Source organism: Myotis yumanensis, unplaced genomic scaffold (genome assembly GCF_028538775.1).
Source record: "Myotis yumanensis isolate MYYU_CA2020_CCGP unplaced genomic scaffold, mMyoYum1.0.hap1 SCAF_23, whole genome shotgun sequence".
NCBI classification, from domain to species: Eukaryota; Metazoa; Chordata; class Mammalia; order Chiroptera; family Vespertilionidae; genus Myotis; species Myotis yumanensis.
This window is the reverse complement of record NW_027223774.1, coordinates 3,765,977-3,788,691: the sequence shown is the minus strand read 5'-3', so window position 1 is coordinate 3,788,691 and position 22,715 is coordinate 3,765,977. Positions and strand designations below refer to the sequence as shown.

At 48.6% G+C, this 22,715-nt stretch overlaps 1 protein-coding gene across 1 annotated transcript; it reads left to right on the top strand.

The window, feature by feature from the left end:
* Window positions 1-7,044: 7,044 nt before the first annotated feature.
* On the top strand, window positions 7,045-22,444 carry LOC139000269 (leukocyte immunoglobulin-like receptor subfamily B member 3-like). Its single transcript, XM_070402521.1, has 16 exons — window positions 7,045-7,078; window positions 7,476-7,511; window positions 7,723-8,007; window positions 9,209-9,511; window positions 9,692-9,988; window positions 10,226-10,534; window positions 12,549-12,599; window positions 12,732-12,853; window positions 13,727-14,046; window positions 15,914-15,975; window positions 19,028-19,081; window positions 19,248-19,287; window positions 19,677-19,957; window positions 20,175-20,471; window positions 20,730-21,032; window positions 21,956-22,444. Exons 1-16 carry the CDS (start codon window positions 7,045-7,047, stop codon window positions 22,084-22,086), a joined length of 2,925 nt encoding a protein of 974 aa, XP_070258622.1. The 3' UTR covers window positions 22,087-22,444.
* The last annotated feature ends 271 nt before the right edge of the window (window positions 22,445-22,715 follow it).

The following is a 22,715-nucleotide window of genomic DNA, read 5'->3' as shown; positions in this document are numbered from 1 at the left end:
TCTTGTGACCACACGGGGCGGCCATCTTGTGTGAGGGCTTGACGGTTAATTTGCATATTACCTCTTTATTATATAGGATTTGACTCCTGCATAGAGGCCATATAGCGGACCAATGACAAGGGCTCAGCAAATGCAGAAGTGCCATAGACTCTGACCATGGTGCTGAAACCAGACAACCACAGATCAATCACAGTCAGCACCACGGACAGCAGCCGCAGGACCCCCTCCCCCCCCAGCCCCCCTCCTAGGGATGGGTCCTGATGCTCGAATTAGGGAAGGTGATCCCCAAACACCAACCAGAAAGAATATATGCACCCCATATGTTCATAGCAGCCTTATTTACTATAGCTAAGATTTGGAAACAACCCAGGTATCCATCATTAGATGAACGGATAAAAAAGCTGTGGGACATTTACACCACGGAATACTACGCAGCTGTAAAAAAGAGGGATCTCTTACGCTTTGGGGCAGCATCGATGGGCCTGGAAAATACGATGCTAAGTGAAATAAGCCAAACCGAGGAAGACAAATATCACATGACCTCACTTACCTGTGGAATCTAATGAGCAAAATGAATTGACCAACAAAACAAGACCTGAAGCTCGGAGGCATGGAACAGACTGACCTACCTCGATGTGGGGTTGGGGGGACAAGAAGAGATAAACCAAAGAACTTATATACTTATATGTACAGCCCGTGGGCACAGCAATAGGATGGTGAAGACCTGGGGCGGGGCTGGAGGAGAGGGGGAAACAGGGAGAAAATGGGAGATATCTATAATACTATCAACAATCTATACTAATAAAAGGGTAATGTGCTAATTAGACCAGGCATGCTCTGGACATCCATTCTGACATCCTTCCGGACAAAGCCATAGTGGCAGGGCTGAGGCAGAGGAGGTTAGGGGAGACCAGGCAGGCAGGGGAGGGCAGTTAGGGGCGACCAGGCCTTCAGGGGAGGGCAGTTGGGGCAATCAGGCCTTCAGGGGAGGGCAGTTAGGGGCGACCAGGCCTGCAGGGGAGGGCAGTTAAGGGTGACCAGGAGCAGTTAGGGGTGATCAGGCAGGCAGGAGAGGGCAGTTAGGGGTTACCAGAAGCAGTTAGGGGTGATCAAGCAGGCAGGCAGGCAGAGTGGTTAGGGGTGATCAGGCAGGCAGGCAGTGGTCCCAGATTGCGAGAGGGATGTCCGACTGCATCCCTGGCAGTCAGACATGCCCCGAGGGTTCCCAGATTGGAGAGGGTGCAGGCCGGGCTGAGGGACAACCTTCCCCCCAACCCCTGTGTACGAATTTTGTGCACCGGGCCTCTAGTAAAAATATATTTTAAAAAAAGAATTCGGGATGGTGTCTAGAGACAGGTCCAGAGTTGCTGGAGTCACCCAGAGAAGGAGCCCGAACGTTGCAGGAGGCAGGGAAGCTCAACGCTTGGATGAGGGCCAGTGTGTCCACAGAGCGCTGCCATCCAGAGAAGGCCATTTCTTATCTACTCAGCACGGGGCCAGGCAGACAGGAAGCGAAAGTGAGAGCAGCCTGGGCTGGGCTTGGTCACAACGTCGTCTGCTGTGCATTCGCTATGAGTGTGCAGCCCCGCCTGCTTTACAAACATTACATCACTACCCGCCCCCTCCCCCCCTGCCCTGATTGCAGGGAAGTTTGCAAATCATAGTGTTTACCATTGAAGAGTGTACTGTCCCGTGCAGTGAGGGTTCCCTTTTTTTCCACATCCTCGCCAGCACATGTCGATGGGAGTGCAGGCTGGGTGCAGCCGCTGTGGAAAACAGTATGGAGTTTCCTAAAAAAAAAAAAACCAAAACCACAAAACAAGCCCTGACTGGTTTGGCTCAGTGGATAGAGTGTCAGCCTGCGGACTGAAGGGTCCCAGGTTCGATTCCGGTCAAGGGCATGCACCTTGGTTGTGGCACATCCCCAGTAGGGGGTGTGCAGGAGGCAGCTGATCGATGTTTCTCTCTCAGCGATGTTTCTAACTCTTTATCCCTCTCCCTTCCTCTCTGTAAAAAAAAATCAATAAAAAATATTAAAAAACAAAACAAAATGAAAGACACACACACAAAATGGAACTATCGTTGGACCCAGCCATCTCACTTCTGGGAATATATCCTAAGAATCCTGGAACATCCATCTGAAGGAGTATACCATATGCACCCCAGTGTTCATAGCAGCGTCATTTACAAAAGCCAAGATCTGGAAACAGCCCATGTGCCCATCAATAGAAGAGTGGATACAAAATACTATGTGGCCCTAGCCAGTTTGGCTCAGTGGATAGAGCATCGACCTGCAGACTAAAGGGTCCTGGGTTTGATTCTGGCCAAGGGCACATGCATGGGGTTGCGGGCTCGAGCCCCAGTAGAGGACGTGCAGGAGGCAGCCGGCCAATGATTCTTTCATCATTGATGTTTCTATCTCTCTCTCCCTCTCCCTTCCTCTCTGAAATCAATAAAAAAAAATTTAAAAAATACTATGCAGCTGTGAAACAGAAGGAAACCTTGCCATCTGAGACAGCACCGAGGAACCTGAAGATTGTTATGCTAAGCAAAATAAGCCAGTCGGTTTGGCTCAGTGGATAGAGCACTGGCCTGCAGACTAAAGGGCCCCAGGTTCCATTCTGGTCAAGGGCACATGCCTCGGTTGCAGGCTCCTCCCCGGCTAGGGCCCTGGTTGGGACGGGTGCAGGAGGCAACCAATCGATGTGTTTCTCTCACATCGATGTTTCTCTCTGTCTTTCCCTCTCTCTTCCACTCTCTCAAGAAAAATCAATGGAAAAATATCCTCAGGTGAGGGTTACCCAAAATGCTAAAAACAAAAAACAACTTTCCCCCTCCCCCACCTCCGGCCCTTCAGTCCTCAGGCCGATGCTCCAACCACTGAGCCAAACCGGCCAGGGCTGCTCGGATCTTTTTAAAAGTTTCAGTGTCTCTGGTGAAGCACTCATGTTGTCCATTGTTCTCCGAGCTCGCTAGCTGAATTGCCTGTCCGTATGTTCTCACATCTCCTTGAGTATTTTTCAGAACCGCAGCCTTGACTTCTCTGTCATTTGTGTCACCGATTTCCATGTCTTTCAGTTTGTTTTCTGGGAATTTTTCATTGTCTTTTCGAGCTGCCTCACTACCTTGGTTGCTGAGGGTAGTATTTGATGTCATTTCTTCTCTGGGCATCCATGTATGGGTGGCGCTTCTCTAGCCCATCAACTTGAAGATGTCTTTCTATTTTGTTCCAGTAGGTGGCGCTGGATCACAAGGTGATTTTTTTTTTTTTTTTTAAGCTCTGAGAGCTCGCAGCGCTGTCTCCCTCGGGTGGGGGTGAATTCCTCCAGGTTCTTTGCTGGTTTAGGCAGGGATAATGCTGGCCTTGGCCCTCTGCCCGGTGCCCCCTGTGCTCCGGTGGCAGAGTGTACCCTTTGCCCGGGGGAGAGATGTGATCCTGACGTATTAGCTGCTGGGCGCGTGTTCTTGGGCACGGAGTGCATGGGAGCCACAGCCCACATCAGGGCGCAGGGAGGTGAGCGCTGGGAGGCTAAGGGGAGGTGGCCAGGCTGTGTGGCTTTTTTTTCCACTGAGTTGCCACAGACGCTCTCTCCTGCTGTGCTCCTGTCCAGGTCTCTGGGCTCAGCTGAAGGGGTGTCAGCAACAACCAGATTCCTCCCCCCACCCACCCCTGGGCGGAGCCTCGCATGCCCTCCCCGCTGCCGGGATCCTTTTCTGGCTGGCTGGGATGCCCCCACTCCCTTTTCACCTCCCCCTTTTGATCCACTCGCCCACCTTTATTTATTTTTGTATTAAAAATATTTTGATTGATTTCAGAGAGGAAGGGAGAGGGAGAAAGAGAAACATCAATGATGAGAGAGAATCATTGATTGGCCGTCTTCTGCATGTCCTTCACTGGGGATGGAGCCCAAAACCAGAGCATGTGCCCTTGATGGGAATCGAATCCAGAACCCTTCAGTCCGCAAGCCAAAGCTCTATTGCATTGAGCCAAACCGGTTAGGGTCCCACCTTTATTTTTCAATTAAAAAATATTTTGATTGATTTTAGATAGGAAGGGAGAGAGGGAGAGAAACATCAGTAATGAGAGAGATTCATTGACCGGCTGCCTCCTGCCTGCTCCCTACTGGGGATCGAGCCTGCAACCCGGGCATGTGCCCTGACCTGCAATCACACCTTGACCTCTTGGTTCATGGGTCCACGACGCCCAACCACTGAGCCACACTTTCCCAGCCCACTCGCTCACCTTTAGGTGTGTCAACGTGTGGGTCTCTCAGGCATATCTGTGTGCTGAGCGGGGAGTCCGTTGTTGAGATATGGCCGTACAGATGGTTGTAACTTCTAGGGGAGGGACGAAGGGACTCTCTCACGCTGCCGTTCCTCTGATGTCACCTCCCACACTGTCTTAAAAATAGAGCTCTGGCCCCAAACGCCGGGGTAGATGTCATTTCGCCTTTGTGGTCAGATGTCGTCAAGGTGGATTCCTCGAGAGAGAAAGTTGACTCATTATGCAACTTAGAGGGCTGGGCGAAACCGTCACCCTTCTCCTGTCGGTCCTTCCTGCCACGTGTGACACGAGCGATTGCTTCCCCACATCCTCCCCGGCGGCCTTTGTGGCCACAATCAGAGGCACTCTGATCTGATAGGTAGCACACAGGTTCTCCCTGCGGCTTTGGCTAGGCTGGCTTGTCTTATGACTGGATTGAGCATCTGGTTATATGATTGTACATCCTCTGCAAGAACTTGCTGTGAACTGGGGGTTAGTATCTCCTCATTTGCCTCACATTGTGTCCTTGGTCAGGGCTGTATTTTATTTTATTTTTTTCAACAACAAACATTTATTTTCTGACAGTTCTGGAGGCTAGAAGTTCAAGTTCGAGGTGTCAGTGAGAATTTTAGTTTCTGGCGAGAGCTCTCCTCCTGGCTTATAAACAGCTGCCTTCTCCCTGTGTCCCCACATGACCTTCCTTTCTTTCTTTTTTGTCTAAAGTTTTACATATGTCTCCTTCTCCCCCAATTGACCCGCCATTCCCACCCCGGGCAAGCCCCCACCGCCCCAGTGTCTGTGTCTTTGGTGATGCTAATATGCATGCACGCAAGTCCTTTGGTTGCTTTCTAATCCCCTCCCTCCCCTTCCATTTGTCTCTGGATCTATTCTTGTTCATCCAATTATATTGATCATTATATCCCACCTATGAGTGAGATCATGTGATATTGATCTCTCACTGCCTGGCTTATTTCACTTAGCCACGATCCTTTCCAGGTCCCTCCATGCTGTTGCAAATGGTAAAAGTTCCTTCTTCTATTGTGTAGATCAGAGGTTCTCAACCTGTGGGCCGCGACCCCTTTGGGGATCGAACGACCCTTTCACAGGGGTTGCCTAAGACCATCGGAAAACACATACATAATTACATATTGTTTTTGTGATGAATCACTATGCTTTCATTATGTTCAATTTGTAACAGTGAAATTGGGGGTCACCACAACATGAGGAACTGTATTAAAGGGTCTCGGCATTAGGAAGGTTGAGAACCACTGGTGTAGATGTACCACAGTTTTTTAATCCACTCATCTGCTGATGGGCACTTAGGCTGTTTCCAAATCTTAGCTATGGTGAATTGTGCTGCTATGAACATAGGGGAGCATATATCCTTTCTGATTGGTGTTTCTGGTTTCTTGGGATATATTCCTAGAAGTGGGCTCACTGGGTCAAATGGGAGTTCCATTTTTAGTTTTTTGAGGAAACTCCATACTGTTCTCCACAGTGGCCGCACCAGTCTGCATTCCCACCAGCAGTGCAGAAGGGTTCCTTTTTCTCCACATCCTCTCCAACACTTGTTGTTTGTTGATTGTTGATGATAGCCATTCTGACAGGTTTGAGATGGTATCGCATTGTTGTTTTGGTCATGGCGTTATTGAGGCATAGTTCCCATCTCATACAATTCACCCATTTCAAGGTGTAGAATTCAATGTGTTTTTTTGTTTTGTTTTTACTACATTTGCAGGCTTGTGTGGTATCTTCACAATCCATTTTACTATTTTTTTATTTTTTATAAAATATATCTTTATGGATTTCAGAGAGGAAGGGAGAGGGAGAGAGAGATAGAAACATCAACGATGGGAGGGAATCATTTATCTTTTGTAATATACAGCTCTTACTTCCATCCATTTTTTTGTTACTGCTCATCTGAGGATATTTTTTTCCATTGATTTTTAGAGAGGGTGGAAGGGGGAAAGGGAAGGTGGAAGGGAGGGAGTGAGGGAGGGATGGAGGGAAGGAGAGAGAGAGAGAAAGAGAGAGAGAGAGAGAGAGAGAGAGAGAGAGAGAGACATCTATGAGAGAGAGGCACATCAATTGGTGGAGATCTACTACCTGCAATCCAGGTACGTGCCCTTGACGGGGAATCAAACCCACAACTCCTCAGTCCGCAGGCCAACGCTTTAGCCACTGAGCAACTGGCCAAGGCTGTCATACATTTTTATATTTTTGTGTATATCTCTCTCTCTCTTTTTTTTGAACAAGCAATGCATTGAGCAATGAGCTACTGGCCATCTGCCTTCTGATGACCCAACCTCAGCCAGCACTCTGACCCCATCTGTCTGGTTCACAGATGGACCTCCCGCACCAGGCAAACATCCCAGGATTCAAAGAGACATTGGCTAGACGGCTGGCGGACAGGAAGAAAGACATTCCCATGTAGGGAGTTCCTGAGAAAGTGGGAAGTGAGAAGTGGGAAGTTTCCCATCCCACTCATGACCCGGCACACCCACTGACTCAGGAACGGCACCCGGAACCTGGTCCCCTCCAGGGAGAGGTCACGGCTGGCAGGCTCAAGCTCGGGGCAGAGAGCACCACGGGTCTGCCCTCCATTGTGTGCGGGGGACACGGGAGCCCTCGGGCGCACGCACGGGGAGGGAGCCGCTCGCCCTCCTCCGAGCCCAGGCATGGGAACGCCGCCCTCTGCCCACATCCTGTGGGTCTGTCTGCTCTGCCAGGCTGCCTGGTTCTGTCCCTCTGCACAGCCTTGTCCGGTGGGAGGCGGTGCCATGACCGCCACCTCTACGGCCTTTCTCTGCCTTGGTGAGTTCTGGGGAGGACAGGGATGACCACCCTCGGGGGAGGCCATCTCTTGAAAGATCCCATGAACTGGCCCTAGCCGGTGTTGCTCAGTGGATAAAGCATCGACCTGTGGACCGAAGGGTCCTGGGTTCGATTCCTGTCAAGGGCAGGTACCTTGGTTGCAGGCTCCTCCCAGGCCCAGACCCTGGTCAGGACTCATGCAGGAGGCAACCAATCGATGTGTTTCTCTCACATCGATGTTTCTCTCTGTCTTTCCCTCTCTCTCCCACTCTCCCTAAAAATCAATGGAAAAATATCCTCGGGTGAGGATTAAAAACAAAACAACCCATGAGCTGGAAGGCTCGGGGAAGGGGCTTCTGCTCAGGAATTGGCGGTCTCACCGGGATCTCTCCTCCAGGGCTGTGTCTGGGCCGGAAGGTCTACAGGACTAGAGGTGAGTCCACCCCCTGGCATCCCAGGTCCTGCCTCCTCCCCGGGGGACAATGTGGGACCCGTCCCGGGGCATCTGGGGGATGGAAGGAGGAGTGGAACTCTGAGCTGATGAACAGGGCACATACGTGAGGAGCCCGGAGGCTGATCGCTGGTGGAGGGGGGAAACTGAGGCACGGAGCATAAGGGGGCCGCAACTTCTGACTCTCTTCTAGAGCCTCTGCCCAAACCTACCATCTGGGCGGCGCCGAGCACTGTCGTCACTGCGGGGAGGCCCGTGAGCATCTGGTGTCACGGGTCTCGGAAGGCGGACCGGTACCACCTGCACCAGAAGTGGGCCCCAGGGTCCTGGAGAAGTGCGTTCCCACAGGGACCCAGAGACAAGGCCGAGTTCCCCATCCCACTCATGACCCCAGGCCTCGCTGGGAGGTACCACTGCACGTATGAGAGCCGAAGAGCCTCGTCCGCTCCCAGCGAGCCCCTGGACCTGGTGGTCACAGGTGAGCAGACACTTCCTGGGGCACAGGTGAAGGGGGGGTGCCCGGGAGGGACCACTCTTCCCATGGTGGACCATGTGGGGGCGCTGGTCCTCTCCCTCCGTTGTTGTTGTTTTAGAAAAGCAAGTGAAAAATTATTGACCACACACTTAGGACAATGAAACAGGGAAGGGCATAGATTCTATCCCTGAAGGTTGAAGTGGTTCTCAACCTTCCTAATGCCGAGACCCTTTAATACAGTTCCTCATATTGTGGTGACCCCCAATTTCATTGTTACAAATTGAGCATAATGAAAGCATAGTGATTCATCACAAAAACAATATGTAATTATATATGTGTTTTCCGATGGTCTTAGGCAACCCCTGTGAAAGGGTCGTTCGAGCCCCAAAGGGGTCGCGACCCACAGGTTGAGAATCGCTGGCATAGAAGAAGCAACCGGAAAGCCCAGGCTGGGCTGCCTTGGCTCACTGGGAAGTCAAAGAAAGGCGGCCTCAGGGTTCAGGGGGTTGTTAGCCTGGGATGAGCTGCCACTGCCCACTGCTCCCCTGGTTGCAAGTCTTGGGGGGTCCCTTGCCATTTATGAGATACATGCCTGTGTGGGAAGGACAGGAGGAAGGGAATGACATGGGAGAACTCCTGTTTTGTTTTTAAAAAAAATATTTTTATTGATTTCAGAGAGGAAGGGAGAGAGAGAGATAGAAACATCAATGATGAGAGGGAATCATTGATGGGCTGCCTCCTGCACACCCCCTACTGGTGATCAAGCCCATAACCCGAGCATGTGCCCTTGACCGAAATCAAACTCAGGACCCTTCAGTCTGCAGGCTGACGCTCTATCCACTGAGCCAAACCAGCTAGGGCGCGTTTCACTCTTTCGGGGCGTCATAGCAGTGGGATCATGCAGCATTTGTCTTTCTGTCACTGGCCCATGTCATTTAATATAATGTCCTCACGTACCCTCTCCTCTTAAAAAAAAATACTTTTTTTTTAATTTCAGAGAAGAAGGGAGAGAGAGATCGAAACATCAATGATGAGAGAGAATCATCGATCGGCTACCTCCTGCACACCCCCTACTGGGGATTGAGCCTGCAACCCAGGCATGTGCCCTTGACAGACATCAAATCCAGGACCCTTCAGTCCGCAGGCCTATGAGCTAGGGCAGCACCCTCTCCTCTTTTAACAGTTCCCTCTTGTTCTTTCCCAGGAATGTTTGACCCACCCACCCTCTCCACCTTGCCAAGACCCGTCGTGACCTCCGGAGGGAGCGTGACCCTGCAGTGTGGCTCATGGCAGGGGTTTGACTGGTTTTATCTGTGTGACGAAGGGCGGCATGGCCACTGCCAACGTCTGGACTCACAGCGCCGAGAAGACGGGTGGTTCCAGGCCCTCTTTACCGTGGGCCCCGTGAGACCAACTCACTGGTGGGCATACAGGTGCTACGGTGTCTTCTCCGGTTCTCCTCATGCGTGGTCTTCCTCGAGCGGCCTCGTGGAGCTTCTGATCTTGGGTGAGAAAGTCTTGGCATTGCCCTCAGAATCCCCTGGGTCTCCAGGCAGGTGGGGAGGAGTCTGGTCTCAGGCTCTAGGAGCTGGTGGTGGCACAGAAGACTCTGCCATGGAGAGGCCGAGGGCAGAGGGGAGTGCAGAGAGCCTAACCCTCTTATAAACACGACCACCTTTTTTGCCAGGTGATTCTAGGAAACCGTCCCTCTCGGTCCTGCCAGGCCCGGTGGTGGCCCCTGGAGACACCCTGACCCTACGATGTCAATCTGATGTCAACTATGACAGATTCGCTCTCTTCAAAATGGGGGAACATGACCTCCACCAGCAACGTGCCTGGCAGCCCCAGGCTGGGCTCTCTCAGGCGGACATCTCCCTGGGCCCGGTGAGTGGCTCCCACGGGGGCCGGTACATATGCTATGGTGGATACAACCTCTCCTCTGAGTGGTCGGCCCCCAGTGACCCCGTGGACATCCAGGTGACAGGTAAGGTGCCCATCCCCAGCTCACAAGCAGACTTGGCATCTTGTTGGCAATGGAGGGCGGTGAGCACAGACAAGAAGGGGGGATGGGATGAGGGATGGGAAGATCTTAGAACAATGGGAACAGAAGGAGCAATGGAACACCCTTGAGTGGAGGCCCTGAGTGGCATCTCTGCTGAGGTCCAGGGAAGGGGGAACGAGGAAGGAGTTTGCACTAACACCGTGGACGTGTCTCTCCCAGCCTTACTCCCTCAGGACACGCTTCCCGCTCTGTCAGCCCAGCCGGGCTCCACCGTGTACCTAGGAGAGAATGTGACCCTGCGGTGTCAGACTGGGAGTCTGTTTGATACGTTCCTCCTGTTCAAGGAGGGGGACATTGGTCCTCCTCTGCACCTCAAGTCTCGGTACCAAGACGGGGTGTTTCAGGCAAACTTCCCCATGAGTCCCGTGACCCTGGACCATGGGGGCACTTACAGGTGCTACGGGTCACTCAGCGGCACCCCCATTCAGTTGTCACGTCCCAGCAACCCCTTGGAGCTCAAGGTGGAAGGTGAGGAGCTGTCCATGGTGTCTTCCTTCCTTCCCACCCCATTCCATCCATCCTGGTGTCTGGACCACCTCCCCCAATGAACTACATCTGTCCGTCTTTCCCTCCTCTGCCCTCTTCAGAGTCCAGGCACCACTGTCTCTGACTGGGCTTTCATTCTGATGCATCAGTATCAGAAAAGACAAATAGGTCTTTCTTTATTTTTCCTCTTCTATTTCCTCTTCTTCTCCTTCTCCTTCTCCTTCTCCTTCTCCTTCTCCTTCTCCTTCTCCTTCTCCTTCTCCTTCTCCTTCTCCTTCTCCTTCTCCTTCTCCTTCTCCTTCTCCTTCTCCTTCTCCTTCTCCTCCTCCTCCTCCTCCTCCTCCTCCTCCTCCTCCTCCTCCTCCTCCTTCTCTTCCTCCTTGTTCTTTTTTGGTTAATCCTCACTCAAGGATATTTTCCCATTGATCTTCTAGAGAGAGTGGAAGAGTGAGGGAAAGACAGAGAAAAACATCGATGTGAGAGAAGCACATTGATTTTTAGAGAGAATGGAAGGGAAGGAGGGGGAGAGAGACACACATTGATGTGAGAGAGACACATAGATTGATTGCCTCCTTAATACACCCCAACCAGAGCCTGGAATTGAACCCCCAGCCCTTCGGTGTGTGGGTCAATTCTCCAACCACTGAAGAACATCAGCCAAGACATAAACTGGTCTACATTTTAAAAATGAATTAATGCATGCTAAAGAATGATCTGGTATCAGTACATATGAATCCACTGTAGACTTTTCAGTAGCTGTATAGGACTCCTGTGCTTGAAGCTATCACCTTATCTAACACCCTAAAATTTGGTATTTTGTTTGTTTCCAACCATTTTATATTTCAAACCACCCTTCAATGAATATCCCCATACATACCTAAAGCACAGATGTAGGTGGAAACGACTACCCCTTACATCGTGGTTAAATTTTTAGAATGAAATAGCTTAGGCAGAGGACACGGACACTTACAGTTTCTTCCTATGGCTCACTCCTTTTTAACCTTCTGGTTGCGATTTAAAATTTTTTCTCCAGATAAAACCTTGGCTGGTGGCCCTATTCAAATAGACCCTGTCCTTATAACACCTTTCATAATTTTTTAAGTGTTTGAGCAATCCTAACTGTATTGTATACTTTTCTCCTTACAGATATAACTTATCTGCTACATATTTTAATTAACAATATTAATTATACTTTATCATTTTCACCAAGACACATGTAGGTAGGTATGTGCACACACACCCATGTATATGTTTTTATACATGTCTCCTTACATTTATATATTTTATATAATGCATGTACTATATATTGTATACACATATGTCCATTATACACATATTAATTACATATTTATATATAAATATATAATACATCACATGTAAATACATATGTAATATACATGGAACACATATATGTATATACATCCATACATAAATCTATTTCTGCAAAGTCCATGACTATTTGGAGAATGAATGAATGCATGAAATAACAAAAGAAAATCACTGCAGACTCAGGAGTAAGGTGAACTGGCTGAGGTTGGGCAAAGACTAGTAAAGCCTCAAGCTTTCCACTCCTGTTTATTTCTGACCCTCAGGAACCCTTGGACACTCACCTCTCATCCATGGACCCAGGACCTTCACTTAAGGGTGAACTCCAATGTTCAGGAGATCGAGTTTAGCTTGGGCTATTGCTCCAGACAGATAAGAGACCAAGAAAAAGCTAAACTTCAACAGTTTTTGAACATGTCCACTCTAAGCTCGTGGCATAGGGTGTGGCCAAATCCCACCCCCCCTTTTTTTAAAGACCCAAAAGCTAAGTCTAAGTGAGAGGAAATCAGAAACACTAGGGTTCCCCCCTCAACTATAGTTGTACAAGGCATCATCGTGAATGTAGATAAAACATCTTTGTGAGTAGGGAGGTGTAATAAGGTAGATTCTGAGTCCATGATGGGCTGAAAGGCTTTCTGCTATTCACCCTCTCTGATTTTCTGATTCTCAGGGGATCCTGTTAATATCACCCCATCAGTGCAGACCCCAAATTCCACAAGTGGTAAGTAACCACACATGTTTACCTTGGGGACTGGGAAGTTCCATGGATGGGGGACCTACACATCTGTTCTGAGTGCTGATTTGAGTGTGACCCGCCCTACCCTCCATGACCACTTTCTCCCATTGTCCCCAGGACCCCAGGTCCCAGACTACACAGTGGAGAATCTCATTGCCATGAGCCTGTCTGGATTGATCCTGGTGGTGCTAGGTGTGTTGGTGTTTCAGGCGTGGCACAGCGAGAGAAGGTCCCCAGGGGTAAACTGAAGATGGAGCACACCCGTTCCTCAGGAATTGTGACACAACCTGAGACCCAAACCACACAGGCAAGGTTGTGATGGCAAAGAAGGTACTGAAAGCTGGAGCCACAAGCTGTGTGAACTCTGTGCTGAGGACCTAAAGGAAATGAAACAGTATTGTTAGTGCCTGGGGCGGTGACAGTGGCTGGGAATATTCCTTGTGGGAGACTCCTCCACCATGAACCTTGCCCTTGCATGGCCCTCTCCTGTTTGGCTGCTCTTATTCCCCATCTCAATGACCCAAAGCTACGTCCACATGAAGAGATTATGTCATAACTCCACTCTGTCCCATGCTTGTTCCTACACTGTATTGCACATGTCTTCTTGATCACACCTGCATTCCCTGGTGTGAGTTGCTCTGTGCCTTGAGCTCTAAGCACAGAGACTCAGGTAACATGGTTGAGTAACTAAATCAATGAACTAATATTTATATCCAGCCCGGAGGGTACACGCTGAGAATGCCACCCCGGGACCCTGTCTGGATTCTGCAGGTTCCTTTCTCTTCACCTGGTGCTTCTCGTGTGGCAACTCCCACCACATCAGCGCTTGGAATCCACACTCTCCTGCATGGCCTCAGGCAAGTGATAGCCCGTCTGTGAGCCTCTCTAGCCTTTCTTTGAAGCTGGTAGCGATGATGGCTCCTTAGTGGCTATGGTGCTAATGAAATGAGATTGTGAATTGTAGGACAATAAACACATGTTTGTTTGTTGTTGCTGTTTGTTTTCTTTTTGATAATAACTGCTGGAGAGAGGATTGAGCAAGTAGTGTCTCACACACTATTTGCAAGTGTACAATTTTTTTCTGCCAATTTGGGGAATTTTCTGTTTTAGAGAGAGTGATTTTCAGTTATGATCATCATCATGACCTTCATGATCATCATTGCATCATTATCATCATCACCATCATTATAACCATTATGAGCATCACCATGACCACCATCATTACTATAATCATCACCATCATCATCATAGTCATCACCATAACTGTCACCATCATCATCATCACCATCATCACCATACTCATCACCATGATCTTCTCCATCACCACCATCACTATTACCACCATCATTGTCACCATAGCCATAACCATCATCACCATAACCCTTTTCATCACTATGATTGTCATCATCACTATCATCAACATCATCATCATGCCATAATCACCATCACCACCGTCCTCTCCATCATCAACATCACTGTTATCATAACCATCATCACCACCATCATCGTCATCATCACTATCATCATTATCACCATCACCATCATCATTATCACAGCCCTACTCCTCATCATCACCGACACTATCATCATTATCACGACATCACCATCTCCATCACTATTTTTATGATTATCATTATTCTTACCATCACCATCATCATCATCACCATCACCAACATCATCATCATCACTATCACCCTCATTATCATTACCATCACCATCACAACTACCATCATTATCATCATTACCATCATCATCACCAATTTATTACCCTCAACACCATCATCAATATCACCATCATCTTCATCACCTTCATCATCATTATCATCATCACCAACACTGTCATCATTATTATAATAACATCATCATCATCATCTCCATCTCCATCACCATCATCATCACTATTCTCACCATCGTCAACATCACCATCATCATCATCACCCTTACCACTATCATCAATGTCACCATTCTCACCATCATCTTCATTACCACCACCACATCATCATTGCCCTCACCATCATCATCACCACCACTACTATCATCATCATCACATGACCGTCATCATGATTGCCTTCATCATCATCATCATTATAACCAACACTATGATCATTATCATGACATCCTCATCATCCTCATCACCCACATTATCACTATGTTTTAATCAATACTTCCATCTCCTTGTGCTGGGAGTAAATAAAAAACACATATATGTTGGAGATAAGCAAAACTCTCTTTTCTTCCTTCCAAGTTCAGAAACTCTTTATTTTTAAAACGTTGAATATTTTTTTTTATCTTCCAACACAGTTGATGTACAATATTACCTTAGTTTCAGGAGTACAACCCAGTGATTTGACATTTATATAACTTAGAAAGTGGTCACCCTGATAAATATAGTACCCATCTGACATCATACATAGTTATTACAATATTACTGACTATAATCTCTATGCTGTACTGTACATTCCCCTGAGTATTTTGTAACTACAAATTTGTGCTTCTTAATCCCTTCCATTTTCTTTTGTTTTATTAATCCTCACCTGAGGATATTTTTTCCATTGAGTTTTACAAAGAGTTGAAGGGATGGGAGACAGAGAGAAAGAGAGAGAGAGAGAGAGAGAGAGAGAGAGAGAGAGAGAGAGAGAGAGAGAGAAACACTTAGATGAGAGAGACACATTGATTGGTTGCCTCCTGAAAATGCCCCAATCGTGCAGGGGATCGAACCTGCAACCCAGGTATCTGCACCTGACCTGGAAATGAACTCCCGACCCTCTGGTGCCCAGGCTGATGTTCCATCCACTGAAACACACCAGCCAGGGCTCTTCAATTTTTCTACCCATAAGCTCCCTTCCATCAGGCAACCATCAAAACGTTCTCTGTATCTATGCATCTGTTTCTGTTCTACTTGTTTGTTTATTTTGTGTGTTTTTTTTTAAAAAAGATTCCTCATATAAATGAAATCATCTGGCATTTGTCTCAGTAACTCTTTTTAAAAATTAGAAATAAAAGAGGCATATTTAGGTTTTGCAAATATTGAAAAGACTACTATAACACAAAGACAAAGACACAGAATTTTCCCAGTAGATGAAGAATACAGACCTGGTGGGAAGCAGTATATGCAAAGATTCAGATGGATGCAAAAATGTCAATTGTGGAAAACTTCATACATTTTAGTTGGGCTTCAGTGTGCGGGATAAAGTTGAGGAATGAGATTGGAGAGTGGAGTTATCTGGGGAGGATGAAAAGAAGGGTCTTGGAGATGCACTGAGAGGCTCAGACAATCCCATATGCAGGTGATGGGCCAGGTTCAAGCGAAAAACTCCATATTCAAAGGAGAAGAGCTCTGCTCACTGCCTCAAATTCAGAGGTGAGCAAAAGGGATACCTTGATGTTTCTAAGATGGTGGGTTCTTCTCAGCCAACTACTTGTGACTTGACATGTTGCTAAGTTCCAGAATCCTGTCCAGAGTCCAAAGCCATGGGAAAGGTGGTCATGCAAAGAGATGGAGAGATTGGAGGGCGTGTCTGGGGCAAAGCCATTTACACCTCCTTTGAAGCCATGCTGGGAATTGGGATATCTGCACCTTAAATCCTTAAAATGGGAACTATTCTCTGAATCCAAGTGAACTCTCCCCTGATGTAAAGATCTCAGGAAATTCCTGAGGCTTTCCAATGGGTTCTGTTTCTCATATCATATGAGATTATGATATGAGAAAACAAATGGGGATGTAGAGGGAGGCATTGATGAGTCTCCTCCTGCTGAGAAAAGGAGAAAGAAGCATATCCACTATGGAGATAAATTATCTGTGTGTGTCTGGAAGGGGTGGGAGTGAGAGAGGAGAGGGGAGAAATGAAGTTAAAGAAGAAGTAGAAGAAAAAGGAGGAGGAAGAAGAGGAGGAGGAGGAGGAGTTGAGGAAGAAGGGGGAGGATGATGAGAGGAAGAAGGGGGAGGAGAAGAAAAGAGAAGTGACAAAAGAGAGAAAATGCTCTTGGCTTCCAACATCCTGTCAAGGTCCCATATCATCAATCTTGATCCTCCCTCTCCTCTCTTGGAGTAGGAGCCACAGCTTGAGGAATTCTGACTCTTACCTTAGAAAGACAAACAACAATATGCCTTTCCTGTCACTCGTGTAGGGGTGGAGGCATTTAGACTTTAGGATACATGTTTTCTCTTATCTGGCTTGGTAAATACTACAGCTATCCTCTGGTGGCTTGGCACCCATATTTCCTGAGTGACTGAAGGCAGAGTTGATATGGTGGTAATAAACCTAATTAAATAGCCACAACATAAAATAGGCACAGAGTGAAATGGTTCAATCTTTACATTTAGTTTAATCCCTGCTTCCTCTTTCCTCTCCCATCTTTTGCTTCAGTCTGAAATTAGAAGGAGAACACAACTGAACCATGATTAATCGCTGCCTACAGCAGACCACAGTTCCAGATCATTCCAGGCAATGCCCATTGAAACAAATCCCAATAAATTCAGTAAATTTTTTTTAAAAAAAGAGTTAATGATCATAGTAGTTAACACTAATGATAAACCACATCTGGGCCATCTGAGGTGACTGAGTAAGTGAGACAGAACAAGAATTGAGCATTGGTTACCTGTCTGGACCTTCTGCATAGACTCAGGGAGAGCATAGAGTCCAGGTACCTGTGGCCTGGAGTGGACAAAGCAAGCTATGATGTGGGAGGAAGCATGTGAGAATTTTCTGGAGGCCCAAGGGAAAGAAAGGGTCATAACCAAGCACCACCTAACCTAACATGCCATTTTATATGTTATACAAAATGTAGCTCCTCATAGTAACTTCTGGAAATTCTGCCCTGGAGGAAGAGTTTATTCTTATTGATTTGTACCTTTGGATTATTATTGTGTAGTATTACAAGTTATCCAAGTTAGACACATCTTTTCAATTCCTGCACTTTCACAAAGCTTTCATTGGTCTCTGTGAATTAGGAAACCAGGCCTGTTGTCAAGAAAAAAGGTGGAGAGTATTATAAGACTTAGAATAGACTGTGGCCATTTTTGAGTGAATTTTTGGCTATGCAAGAACCCACCCTCACATGTATGGTAGCTGTTCTCCTCTAGTGGGGGTATTGCATGGAAAATAGGGAGGGAAAGGCAGGATGAGGCATTTCTTTAAAGGCCTTGAATACGAGGGAGAGTTTGAATGTGCACATCTTGGGGAATTGAGCAAACACAGGCTGTGGGGGAGGAGGAATGTGTCCAGAAGTGAGAGCAGAGGGACAAAAAGGGAAGTTGACTCTAGAGACTCAATGATCAAAGTCACCCAACAGTAAAAAAGATCAAATAAGGAATTGATGTACAATTAATTTATAGTAACCAATAGCTTTTATATGCACCAATAAGTCCCAACTTCACCTTGAATGTCAACAACTACGAAAAGGAAAATTGTAAGCAATAAATGGGATAAGAATGGGGTCAAATTTACACACATATACACTTTCAAACATGCCTGAACGGCACAAGGACTCATATTGGTGAAGAGATGGGGCGGGTCATTAGACACGATGACTGAGCATCATAAAGACATCATTTCTCCACTGGTTAATTGATAAATGCACGTCTGTTCCCAAATACAGCAAGAACTAAACCAGGTGACACGAAAGTCTATATGGAAAAGGAAAAACCAAAGAAAAGCTAGGAAAACACCAACACAGCACAGCTGTGGGAGTAGAGGAGAACTAGCTCAAGCAGTGCTGAGGAGATGTGTGCGCCATGGAGAGCAGTGGACAGAGGGATGTGACTGCTGGCTCTGAAGATGGAAGAGGATACGGGGGCTTGGGATATGGGCAGCCTGTGAAGGTTGAAAGACAAGGAATCCCATTCTGACTCTTGAACGGAAAGATGACAAATCTGTGTTGTTTTAACCCATGAGACATATGGGTATTTGTTATAGCAGCAACAGGAAACTAATACTCTCTTTCTCCATCTTGTTCTCTCTCCCTCCCCCCCCCCCCCCTCTCTCTCTCTCTCTCTCTCTCTCATTTTTGGAGCTGGTGATACAGTTTTCCTCTATTTTGGCTAATCTGAGATTTGCAAGCTCAGAGTTGGAATCTGTGTGGTTCAGTGGTATATTCTCGGGCCAGGCACATGGCAAATCCTCAAAGAATAAGGGTGGATGCTTGGATCAAAGAGGAGTTCAGGCCAGTGAGGCAGAAGCTGGTGGATGAAATGGGGCCTGAGTCGTGGTCAGAAATGTCTGCAGAGGCCTGTTGCCCGCCCAGGCCTCAGCTCTGAGGAAATGAGAGCCAGGCTCCCCGGGAGGGGCTGTTCCCTTTCCTGGGGCTGCTGATGTGACAGCCCCGTGATGGGGCGGACCAGCCTCCCGGGGGGCCACACCCCGTGTGTCTCTCTCTCCTGATGGCCCTGTGGTCTCCTCCATCTGGACAACCAGGAGCAGAGAGAGGAGACGCCATGACCTCTACCCTCAGGGCCCTGCTCTGCCTCGGTGAGATGGGAGGAGAGGGAGGGGAAGCCCTGATGTGGGGAGGGGAAGTCCTGATTGCACCACAGCCAGACCCTGGCCAATCAGGATCCCAGGACTCAGGAGGTGCATGAGGATAAGGATTCTGCTCAGGATTCAGGGCAAATCTCTCACAGGGACTCTCTTCCAGGGCTGAGTGTGGGCCTCAGGACCCCAGTGCAGGCAGGTGAGTCCATCCCTAGGGGTCCCAGGTCCCATTCCTTATAGGGGATTCAAGGCCACAAGTTAGGCAGCTGGGGATGGAGAAAAGCAGATTGGGGTTCATGGATGGAGGACATCTCTGAGTTTTGAAGCTGAGAGCAAGGAACTGGGGATGGGAGACTGTCTTCATTTTGTTTTTTTTAGAGCTGAAAGCATTAGTACTTTTATTTTTTTAAGAGCTGAAATGATAAAACTTTTATGTATTTATTTTTAATACATTTATCTTTGTTGTTGAAATTATTACAGACGTCTCCCTTTCCCTCCCCACATGGACCCCCTCATCCGGGGCCCATCCCAGGCCTTCACCGAGCTATTGGGAACTGTCTTCTGACCCTGGCACTGGTTTCCTTCCTGGGACCCTCCCCAAACCCATCATCTGGGCGGAGCCAGGCTCTGTGATCCCAGCGGGAAGCCCCGTGACCATCTGGTGTCAGGCGGCCATGGAGGTCAAGGAGTTTTGTCTGGATAAAGAGAGGAGCCCAGAGCCCTGGGAGAGAAAATCCCCACGGAGGCCCGGGGACAAAGCCAAGTTCCGAGTCGCACACATGACACAGCATTATGCAGGGGTCTATTCCTGTCACTACCACAGCCCTGCTGGCTGGTCGGAGAGGAGTGACCCCCTGGAGCTCCTGGTCTCAGGTAAGTCCCACTGTTGTCTCTTCCATGGATTGAGGCACCAGATAAATTGTTGGCATCTTTGCTGTGAGGGGAGCCCAAGGGGGAAAATTGGGAGAGGAGACACAAGGGTTTTTGAGCCAGAGACACCCATACAGAGACAGTGAGACCTGGGAGCCAAGATGGGAGAAAGGGGTTTATGAGAGGAGCAGCCCCTGCAATTCACGTCTGTTCTCCCCAGGTGAGTCTGGGAAGCCCTCCCTCCTGAGCCAGCAGGGACCCATCGTGGCCTCTGGACAGAGCCTGACCCTCCAGTGTCACTCTGATGTCGGCTACGACAGATTCGTTCTGTCCAAGGAGGGGGGATGGGACCTCCCCCAGAGCCTTGTCCTGCAGCCCCAGGCTGGGCTCTCTCAGGCCCACTTCCCTCTGGACACTGTGAGCAGCTCCCACGGGGGCCGGTACAGATGCTACAGTGGATACAGGCTCTCCTCTGAGTGGTCGGCCCCCAGTGACCCCCTGGACATCCTGGTGGCAAGCGAGGAGCTAGGGTTTTCAGCCAGGCACCTAGAATCTGCACAGGCCCTGCTGGAGGGTTCTCAGGGGGTGAGGCCAAATGAAGGTGCAGGCTCCAGGGAGGGAGAGAGACAGAGAGAGAGATAGGAGGTGGGAGGGGAGAGGGGAGACTCAGAGAAACAGAGACAGACAGAGAGGAGGGTCCTCAGAGAGAGGCCTGGTGACTCTCAGGTCAGAACAAGGTGGGCAGGCAGCCCTCACCCTCCCTCCCTCTCCCTAGGACGACTGCCTGACAGACCCTCCCTCTCGGTGCAGCCAGGCCCCAGGGTGGCCTCAGGAGAGAATGTGACCCTGCTGTGTCAGTCACAGAGCCCGAGGACCACATTCCTTCTATCCAAGGAGGGGGCAGCCGATCCCCCCCTGTGTCTGAGATCAGAGCACCCAGCTCAGCAGTACCAGGCAGAGTTCTCCATGAGCCCTGTGACCTCAGCCCACGGGGGCACCTACAGGTGCTACAGCTCACACAGCTCCTCCCCCTTCCTGCTGTCACTCCCCAGTGAGCCCCTGGAGCTCCTGGTCTCAGGTGAGGAACCCCTGACCCTGTCTTTCTGTATTATATCATGCATGTATCGTGTATACATATATGTATGTATAGTATACATGTATTATTTACATAAAATATAACTTATGTAAATATACATGTATAATATCCATAATACACGTATATGTGTATACAATCATCCATATACAAATCTATTTCTAGATAGTCCATAACTATTTGGAGAGTGAATGAAAGAATATATGAAATAAAAGAAAATCAGTTGAACGTTCTCTCTGCAGACTCAGTAGAATGGTGAACTGGTGAGGTTGGGCAAAGACTAGTACAGCCCCAGGTTTCCACTCCTATTTGTTTCTGACCCTCAGGATCCCCTGGACAACCACCTCTCATCCATGAATCCAGGACCTTCATCTGAGTATGAATCAAAGACTAATTTTCAGAAGGTCAAGTTTAGCTTGGGCTGGTGCTCCAGACCAAAAAGAGACCAACTAAAATCTAAACTTCAACTGTTTTTGAACATGTTCACTGTAATCTTGTGGCACAGGGTGTTTCCTAACACCCGCCCCCCTTTTTTTAAGACCCAAAAGCTAAGTCTAAGTGAGAGGAAATCAGAGACGCTAAGGTTGCCCCCTCACCTATACGAGACCTTTGTATGAAATGTTTGTGAGTAGGGAGATATAATAAGGTAGATCCTGAGTCTATGCTGGGCATAGTCTACGGTTTCAGCTCCTCACCCTCTCTGGTTTTTTAATTCTCAGGGGATCCTGTTAATATCACCCCATCAGTGCAAACCCCAAATTCCACAAGTGGTAAGTAACCACACATGTTTACCTTGGGGACTGGAAAGTTCCATGGACGGGGGTGGGGGGGCTACACATCTGTTCTGGGTGCTGTGTTGAGTGCGACCCACCTTACCCTCCATGACCACTTTCTCCCATTGTCCCCAGGGCCCCAGGGCCCAGACTACACAGTGGAGAATCTCATTGCCATGAGCCTGTCTGGATTGATCCTGGTGGTGCTAGGTGTGTTGGTGTTTCAGGCGTGGCACAGCGAGAGAAGGTCCCCAGGGGTAAACTGAAGATGGAGCACACCCGTTCCTCAGGAATTGTGACACAACCTGAGACCCAAACCACACAGGCAAGGTTGTGATGGCAAAGAAGGTACTGAAAGCTGGAGCCACAAGCTGTGTGAACTCTGTGCTGAGGACCTAAAGGAAATGAAACAGTATTGTTAGTGCCTGGGGCGGTGACAGTGGCTGGGAATATTCCTTGTGGGAGACTCCTCCACCATGAACCTTGCCCTTGCACGGCCCTCTCCTGTTTGGCTGCTCTTATTCCCCATCTCAATGACCCAAAGCTACGTCCACATGAAGAGATTCTGTCATAGCTCCACTCTGTCTCATGCTTGTTCCCACACTGTATTGCACATGTCTTCTTGATCACACCTGCATTCCCTGGTGTGAGTTGCTCTGTGCCTTGAGCTCTAAGTGCAGAGACTCAGGTAATGTGGTTGAGTAACTAAATCAATGAACTAATATTTACATCCAGCCCGGAGGGTGCACGCTGAGAATGCCACCCCAGGACCCTGTCTGGATTCTGCAGGTTCCTTTCTCTTCACCTGGTGCTTCTCGTGTGGCAACTCCCACCACATCAGCGCTTGGAATCCACACTCTCCTGCGTGGCCTCATGCAAGTGATAGCCTGTCGGG

Bases quoted from the DNA above. Each gene is read 5' to 3' on its own strand.
- LOC139000269 (XM_070402521.1), top strand. From the start codon at position 7,045: ATGACCGCCACCTCTACGGCCTTTCTCTGCCTTG. The intron at 7,512-7,722 runs GTGAGTCCACCC...ACTCTCTTCTAG, and splicing joins GAAGGTCTACAGGACTAGAG to AGCCTCTGCCCAAACCTACC. The intron at 19,958-20,174 runs GTAAGTCCCACT...TGTTCTCCCCAG, and splicing joins CCTGGAGCTCCTGGTCTCAG to GTGAGTCTGGGAAGCCCTCC.